This window comes from Sorex araneus, chromosome 4, assembly GCF_027595985.1.
Source record: "Sorex araneus isolate mSorAra2 chromosome 4, mSorAra2.pri, whole genome shotgun sequence".
Lineage (NCBI taxonomy): Eukaryota > Metazoa > Chordata > Mammalia > Eulipotyphla > Soricidae > Sorex > Sorex araneus.
The window spans coordinates 215,449,369-215,458,071 of record NC_073305.1 but is presented as its reverse complement, the minus strand read 5'-3'; the positions used below and the strand labels follow the sequence as shown (position 1 = coordinate 215,458,071).

The window sequence follows — 8,703 nt, the reverse complement described above, 5'->3', positions numbered from 1 at the left end:
GCAGGATAGGGGGACCATACGGGATGCCAGGGATCAAGCGCAGGTCGGCTGCATGCAAGGCAAGCATCCCACCTCCCATACTACCGCTTCAGCCCCCAAAAGAGATTGATAAAGTGCCATCTGAGACATACTGAAATTCCCAATTTTTTTTTTTAATGGTATGTAGAACCAAGAACCGCACGGCGGAGCCTAGCAAGCTACCCGTGCGTATTGGATATGCCAAAAACAGTAACAATAAGTCTCAATGAGAGATGTTACTGGTGCCCGCTCGAACAAATCGATGAGCAACGGGATGACAGTGACAGAACCAAGAAGAATACAGAGTTTCAACAAAAGGCCTATTGACAGCTCACTCACAGGGGGAGTGGGGTCTCTCGATTAATCAGATAGGAGAGGTGCTTTTTCCTTCCTGTTTTTCTTGGCTTTTGTTTTGGCGAGGACTGGGGCGATAGCACAGCGGGTAGGGCGTTTGCCTTGCATGCAACTGACCCGGGTTTGATTCCTTCGTCCCTTTCGGAGAGCCCAGCAAGCTACCAAGAGTATTTCACCCGCACGGCAGAGCCTGGCAAGCTACCCATGGTGTATTCGATATGCCAAAAACAGTAACAACAAGTCTTACAATGGAGATGTTACTGGTGCCTGCTTGAGCAAATCGATGAACAACGGGATGTCAGTGCTACAGTGCTTTGTTTTGGAGACAAACTTGGCATGTCCAGGGCTCACATCTAATTACACACTCAGAAACTGCTCCTGGCAGTGCTCAAAGGACCATACGGGATGCAGGGGATAGAACCTGGGCCAGGCGCGTGCAAGGATAACACCCTCCCCACTATACTATCACTTCATCCCCTTTTGGCTTTTTTATTTAGGTAATATGTCCACGTTACTTTTGGAGTCGGGGGGAAAATGTAAACCGCTCAATGGGTAGGCAGGGTTCAGATATGACTAGACCTAGACCTCAGCCTCAGCATGGGCGAGGTGTGGCAGATGTGTTCAGTGCGTCAACCTAATAAAACAAGGCCACGTGCACAGTAGATGTTCATCTCCCTCCATCCCACTTGGTCACCGATCCAGCCTTTCTCCAGGGTATCCGGAGACTTACAGGTGAAAGTAGCATCATCAGAAGGGTGGGGTGTGTAACAGCACTAGACTAGATAGACTAGGGGGTCCTACCAGTAGGGCTGGGGTCCGCAGAGAGGAAGCCAGGTCAGAAAATCCTTTTCTGTCCACAGTCAGAAAGAGATGGAGAAACACTGGGTTGAGGCCAACACTTGAGCTCAGCTCTCTCCATGAAAACTGACCCTCAAAAGTGGTACCCAGCCCCAGCGTCATCAATGCCACTGTGATTGGGTAAAACAGGCCCGCGGCGGGGGAAGACTTTTGACCCGAATCAACCAGGAAACCAGACAGGCGCCAGCTCGGAGTTCCGGGACGGCGGCGAAAGCAAACACCAGGCTGGCAGCTTTAAGCTGGAGCCTCAGTTCCCTCCAGCAAATAGGGCTGAGCGCTGCCGGTGAGTTGCCAAAAAGGGAGTTTAATTTCTGGGTGCAAAAATACATGGGAGGTGAGTCTTGTCAGGGACACTGGGGCGACGTGTCCCCACACGAGGACTGGAGGTAGAAGAGGTACTTCATGTCATACACAGCTTGGGCTAAGCAGTGAGCAAAGTCCTGGTCACACTTGCACAGGAGCTCTTGGCACTTGTTCTCCGAGGGTCCTGGAAGGAGGGGGGAGACTCGGTTAGAGGCGGCGGCTGCAGAGACGGAGGGGAAGCGAGAGGGAAGCCGGAAGCCTGGAGAGCTAGAGGCAGGGAGGCCGCAGGCCGAGTTGGTAGGCTGGCCACCCTTTCTTTTTGTTTTTTGGCTTTTGGGGTCACACCTGGCAATATTCAGGGGTTACTCTTGGCTGTGCCCTCGGGAATGACTCCTGGCGGTGCTCAGGGATGCCGGGGATCGAACCCAGGTCAGCCGTGTGCAAGGCAAATGCCCTCCCTGTTGTACGATCGCTCCGGCCCCATGGCCGGTCACTCTTGCTGCCGGCCCCGGGGTCAGGCCATGTCCAGGAGGGAGGGGGGCGTTGAAGGGAATTGCAGTTGCCAGGGGAAGGATTTTTTCATGCAGGGAACCAATCAATGTCCCTGTAACCTCCTGGCTTCTCTTTAGACTACTTCTGTCGTGTGGTTGGTTTGGGGGGGCCACACCCAGAGATGCTCCTGGGACGTTTCACTGGGGATGGGAGAACCTGGGCCCCCTGCAGGCAGACCTGCTTTTCAGCGGCCGAGCCACCTCCTCAGCCCAAGTCAGGCTAGTAGAGTCTGGTTAGACAAGGCAGTGGGTTCTTGGGAACCATCACACCACAGGGGGGCGTCGTGGGGGGTGAGGGGTGGGGTGTCTGCTTTGTCCTGCTTCCTAGCCGTGTGACCTCGTCTATACTCTATTTTTTTTTTTTTTGCCTTTTGGGTCACACCCGGCGATGCTCGGGGGTTACTCCTGGCTCTGCACTCAGGAATCATTCCTGGCAGTGCTCGGGGGACCATATGGGATGCTGGGAATCGAACCCGGGTCAGCCTCGTGCAAGGCAAACGCCCTCCCCGCTGTACTATCGCTCCAGCCCCGTCGTCTAGACTCTAAATAAACCCATTCCCCAGTTTTCACTTGGGAAGGGAGGGGGCTGGAGCTATTTCCAGCAGGACCCAGAGCTTACTGCTGGCTCTGCACTCGGGGATCACTCCTGGCAGTGCTCGGGGACCCTACGGGGTGCCGGGGATCAAACCCAGCTTGGCCACAGACAAAGCAAATGCTGTGCTATCCTTCCCGCTGTACTGTCGCTCTTCTACTGTCTAGGTACAATGAACACAGATTTAAATCTGAAAAATCATATGAAAGTCAGAAAGATACCTCAGGAGGTAAGGTACTTGTCTTTTGTTTTTTTGCTTTTCTTTTTTTTGCCTTTGGGGTCACACCCAGCAGTGCTCGGAGCGTATTCCTAGCTCTGCACTCAGAAATGAACCCTGGCGGTGTTCAGGGGACCAAGTGGGATGCCGGGATCAAACCCAGGTCGGCTGCGTGCTAAGCAAGCACCCTACCCGATGGACGATCACTCCAGCCCCAAGGGTTTTTCGTGCTTGTGGCCGATCCCCGCTCAACCCCCCCCCCCCACCCCCTGCACTGCATATGGTCCCCAACCACCACCAGGAGTCACTCCCCCAACACACACACACACTCACAAAGCAAGTGAATGAACAAATAAGTAGAAATCTTAGAAATCTCCTTTCAGGGGAGCTAGAGCGATAGCACAGCGGGGAGGGCGTTTGCCTTGCATGCGGCTGACCCAAGTTCGATTCCCAGCATCCCACAGAGTCCCCTGAGCACCGCCAGGGGCAATTCCTAAGTGCAGAGCCAGGAGTGGTGACCCCTGTGCATCGCTGGGTGTGACCCAAAAAAAAAAAAGAAAGAAATAATCTCCTTTCAGACTGCAGAGCCTTATGCCCTGTCTTCTAAAAGCCTAGCACAAAGGCCAGAGAGAGTTCAATGGGCTGCAGGAGGCCTGGGTTCCATCCCTGGCACCACTTGGTCCCACAAGCACTGCTGGGAGCAATCCTTAAACACTGAACTTTGGGGCTGGAGAGATAGCACAGCGGGTAGGGCGTTTGCCTTGCACGCGGCTGACCCGGGTTCAAATCTCAGCATCCCATATGGTCCCCTGAGCACAGCCAGGGAAATTCCTGAGTGCAGAGCCAGGAGTAACCCCTGTGCATTGCAGGTGTGACCCAAAAAGCAGGAAAAAAAAAAAAAAACCACTGAACTTAGAATAACTCCTGAGCACTGCTGTGGATGTGGCCCAAGAAAAGGGGAAATATATATATATAGCATGTGTAGACACTCAGTAATATTTGCTGGGAGAAAATAGGAAAGCCATACACTGTTTCTAACGATCTGCTTAAACCCAGAGCCTGGGTTTTTGTTTTTTTCTTTCCCATTTGACAGATGAGGAAAGTGAGGCTCCAGGAAATCCGTAGCTTGTCCAAGATCCCAGAGCTGGGAAGAAGGAGGGTGTGTTTCTGCCTTATCATTCTTCCACGGCTAACGAAGTCGACAGCATTGGGTGAGCCAAGATTAATAATGGCATAAGAAAGAAAAACCATGGGACTGGAGCAATAGTACAGTGGGGAGGGCATTTGCCTCGCATACAGCCAACCTGCGTTCAATCCCTGGCATCCCAGTGCACGGTCCCCCGAGCACTGCCAGGAGTGAATCCTCAGTGCAGAGCCAGGAGTAACCCCTGAGCATTGCCAGGTGTGACTCAAAAAGGAAAAAAAAAAAAAAGGAAAAACAAACAGCTCCCATGGGGCTAAGTCGAGTCCTGCCAGCAAATATTATCATGGACTTAAAAAAAACTTCTTTTTAATATACTTAAGTCAGGCCCTAAATGAGAAATGTGTCCTACCTGTAATTTAAGTCAGGTGAGAATATGCAAACAGAATAAAATGCCACAAAAACACGGCACGTATTTTTGGGGCTTTCTTGGTTGGCTGGTTTTCTTTTTTAAGTTCTTGGGTCACACCCAGCAGTGCTCAGGGGCTCATCTGGCCTCAGGCTGAGGGCTCTGTCTGGGGGGGGGGGAGCAGCACTGCACCTCGCCCTCCTGTGGTGCAATATCCTTGGTCACGTCAAATACTGTAGAGGTCAGAGCCACGGCACAGCGAGTAGGGCGCTGGCCTTGCCCACAGCCGCCCTGGGTGCCATCCCGGGCATTTCACAGGGTGCCTCATACATCACCAGGAGCGATTCCTGAACACAGCGCCAGGACTAAGCCCTGAGCATCGCCAGCTGTGGCCCCGAAGCTAAAAAACAGAATCTCAACAACAAAAGAAAAGCAACTGAACCAGGGGCTGGAGCAATAGCACAGCAGGTAGGGCGTTTGCCTTGCACGCGGCAGACCCAGGTTCGAATCCCAGCATCCCATAGGGTCCCCCGAGCACCGCCAGGAGAAATTCCTGAGTGCATGACCCAGGAGGAACCCCTGTGCATTGCTGGGTGTGTGTGACCCAAGAACCAAAAAAATAAAAAAACCAAAAAACCAGAAAAGCAACTGAACCAGGAGGGCACAGGCTGGGGAGAGCAGAGCGGGCAGGGCGCCTGCCTTGCCCGCAGCCGCCCTGGGCCCTGCAGGAGTGAGCCCTGAGCACTACCCACTACCGCGCCAGTAAAGAACTTGATGAGGTGGCAGCTTCCGGCATCGCCCTTCCCCTGGGGACTTTTCCCTGGGACACCGGACACCGGGAGCCGCGTCTCTGGGCTGCGTCGTCTCTGGGCGTGGGGCCGAGACTCACCGCACTGCACCGTCTCGTTGATGCATTGCCAGGGGTAGCGGCTCAGCTTCGGGCTGCACTGGGCCTCCTCAGCCCGCGTGTAGCAGCAGTCGTGGCGCTGGCAGCACCTGCAGGGGTGCGGGGAGGGTCAGCGGCCGGGGGGCACTGCCCGCACAGCCTCTGCAGCGGCAGGACACTGCCCCGCCTGCAGAGCCCCCCCCACACACACCATCTCTGGAGGTTTCTTTGTTTGGGGAGGGCCACACCCGGCACTGCTCAGGGCTGACTCCTGGCTCTGCACTCAGGGACCCCCTCCTGGGTCCCTCCTGGTGGGCTCGGGGAAGCCAAGGGGATGCCCGATGGAATCCGGGTGGGCCGTGTGCAAGGCAAGTGCCCTCCCCGCTGTGCTATCACTCCTGCACCAATATCTTCCAGTTGGGATGCGTCCCACGCACCCTCCCGCCGAATCCCCCGTCCTGTGAGATGAGGGCGCCCCCTAACCTCGTGTCCCATGCCGGCCACCCCCTGCTGGTGCCCCCAGCCCAGTTCTGGTCCCTGAGTCCTGCTGAAGCTGCCCCACCCTCACCCAGGAGAAGTTCAGACCCCCTCCCCATCCTCCTCCCTGTGTCCCAGAGCGACAGGCGCCCGTCACACCCCCTAAGAAACAGGCTCCCTCCCCTCCTTAGGGAGATGGGTTAAACCTGTATCCTGTGACTCCGAGCTTCAAACCCCACCCGACCCTCACCAGCAGCCCCCTCCCACCCCCATGACCCTTGGAGTTCCACCTGCACACATCCTTGAGCACAGCCGGGTACGGCCCAAAACCCCAAAATAAATAAATCTGATCTACCTTTGATCTACCTTTTTCCTTTTTTTTTTTTTTTTTGCTTTTTTTGGGTCACGCCCGGCGATGCTCAGGGGTTACTCCTGGCGGTGCTCGGGGGACCCTATAGGATGCTGGGAATCGAACCAGGGTCAGCCGCGTGCAAGGCAAATGCCCTACCCACTGTGCTATCGCTCCAGCCCCTACCCTTTTTTCTTTGGAAGAGATGTTTAGACTACACCTTAGCAGGACTCAGAAGCTACTCCTGACTCAGTGCTCCAGGGACCCCTAGCATTGACCCCTGAACCAGGGCCAGCTGCATGCAAGGCCAATGCCTGACCCGGGCACCAGCTCTCCTGTCCTCAACCTCTGCTGGTCCTTTCTGAGCCATGACCAAACTGGAGGCTTGGGTGCAGCTGGCACTAAGTTTTGCCTCTTGGGTCGTGTGCCCCAGGAGGTCCGGGGCCTGCCAGCCTGGATCCGGGCCTGCACTCACCAGTCAGTCTCATCCTGGGGCTGGCCCTGGCCGCCCAGGCCGCAGTAGCAGCCGTAGTTCACGTAGGCCAAAGGGCTCTGGATGCCGACACAGCCCATGGTCTTCGCGAGCTCGATGAGTCCTCGCCGGTGGACGTGGGACCTGGGGGCTGAGCGGGGACAGAGGTTAGAGGCTGCGGAAGGCCTGGGAGGGCCCTGGACCAAAGCCTGGGCTTGATTATTAATGTCTGTTCGTTTGGGGGGCCCAGCTGGTCTCTGGAGGGTGTTTGGGGGGGCTGTGTGCTGCTGGGAATCAAACCCGGGCCTTCCGCACACAAAACATGCGGGTCATGGGGGCTGGGAAGGCAGAACAGCAGGGCAGGCTTGGGCTTGGCATGTGGCCAACCCCAGTTCCAGCCCTGCCACCAGGACACGGTTCCTCTGACCTCTGCCAGGAGTGATCCTGAGCACAGAGACAGAAGCAAGCCCTGAGTACCAACGGGTGTGGCCGCCAAACCAAACACACACATGCATATATACAGATGGACAGAGAGATAGACACATAGCCATGTCTATATGTCACTTTCCTCTCTAGGTGACTGAGGATTTGCAGAGTTTACATCTGAACCTCCCATGCCGCCCCCCCCACCCCCAAACTGTGGGCTTTTCTGAGTCCCCCCGAAGGTGGCAGGTGCTGGCTTCTGTCCCCTCCCCCAGATGTGCACTCTGGGCTGATTCATTGTTCTTTGTCACAGGGAGCCACCGTTGGCAACTGCAAATCATTCTTTAGGGGGACCGGCCTCTGCCCCGGGAATTCCCAATCTCCCACCCAGAGCCGCTTGCAGGAAAGGTCCCGTGTGCCCTCCCCGCCCCTGGCAGCACTTTAGTCTGACCCGGACCCCAGGGAGGGACCTAGCTCGGGGGTAGGGTGGGGGGCTTGCCTTGCTCGTGGGCTCCTTGTTCCCACCTAACCATACACACGGGCGCTTTAAGAACCTGGCACAGCCTTGCCAACACCCCTGGCACCAGGCAGGCCGTGGCCAGCCTCGGGTTTCGAGGCAGCGAAGGTATTTCCTCTGTGGCACGAAGGTGGGGTCGGTCATCCCAGGGTTAGTCTGTCCAAGGTGGCCGGTGCTGGCTTCGTCCTGGGGCATCTGAGCTAGGGGCTGTGTGTGAGCCCGCCACGGGCCCCGCTCCTCAGCCAGGCTGGGGTGTACTGTGCACCCCAGATACGGCCAGTGCCACAAGGGGACCTTGCCGAGAGTGACCCGAAGGTGGGTAAGATGACATGAGGGTCTTCCTAAGCCCTGGGTGGGTCTGGGCCCCCTTCGCCCAGGTGTTACCCTAGGGGGTCGGGTAAGATCCATCTCAGACCCAAAGTCGGTTCCCTGGACCAGGTCTCCAAAGGTTGCGGGTTTGGGGGCTGATAGCTGCGGTGGGGGCGGGGGTGTGTCCTGGGGAGGCCCTCCAGGGCCTGAGATAACGGCTGCATTGGAATGGGGAGAGGGTTCCGGGGGAAGCTGAGAAACAATGAGCCACCGAAGTCACGGCGTGGAAGGGTTCTGGGGTCTCCAGGGTGCTGGCAAGTCGGAGTCTCTGCCGAGGGTGAGGACATGGAGCTTCTGGGACTGGGGAGAGGCCTGGGGGAGCCCGGGGGGCTGCCGGGGGCCTCCAAGTAGGCCCACCCACCCCTCACTCACCGGCGAGGCACCCGAGGCCCGGGGCCAGCAACAGCAGCAGCAGCAGCGGCGGCAGCAGCCCCGGCGGCGGAGGCGGCATTCCTGGCCGGCACCTGGGCGGCGGTGGCTCTGGAGGGCGGCAGGTGTGGCCCGGCCTGGCGGGTCGGCGGAACCACCCAGCCCCGGCCGAGCCCCCTCCCTCGCGCCCCGCCCCCCTAGCCACCGGCCTCGCCCTCGGGCGGGTCGGGTGGAACCAGACGTGGGGAGGGGGAGGGGGAGGGGGCGGCCCCAGGGGCCAAATTCCGCGACTCTGCGGGGCCAGAGCGGAGCCGCCCGCGGCCCCGTGCGCGTCCAGGGCGCCGCGACCAGTGACCAGGTGAGATGGAAGCAGGTAGGTGGGCACCGGGCAGCCCCCT

At 57.6% G+C, this 8,703-nt stretch overlaps 1 protein-coding gene across 1 annotated transcript; it reads right to left on the bottom strand.

The window, feature by feature from the left end:
- Nucleotides 1–1,574: 1,574 nt before the first annotated feature.
- Nucleotides 1,575–8,387, bottom strand: LOC101540099 (group 10 secretory phospholipase A2). Its single transcript, XM_004604328.2, has 4 exons — nt 8,309–8,387; nt 6,631–6,778; nt 5,333–5,439; nt 1,575–1,717 (listed from the first exon to the last, which is right to left on the bottom strand). The coding sequence occupies exons 1-4, from the start codon at nt 8,385–8,387 to the stop codon at nt 1,575–1,577; spliced, it is 477 nt and encodes a 158-aa protein (XP_004604385.1).
- Nucleotides 8,388–8,703: the final 316 nt, after the last annotated feature.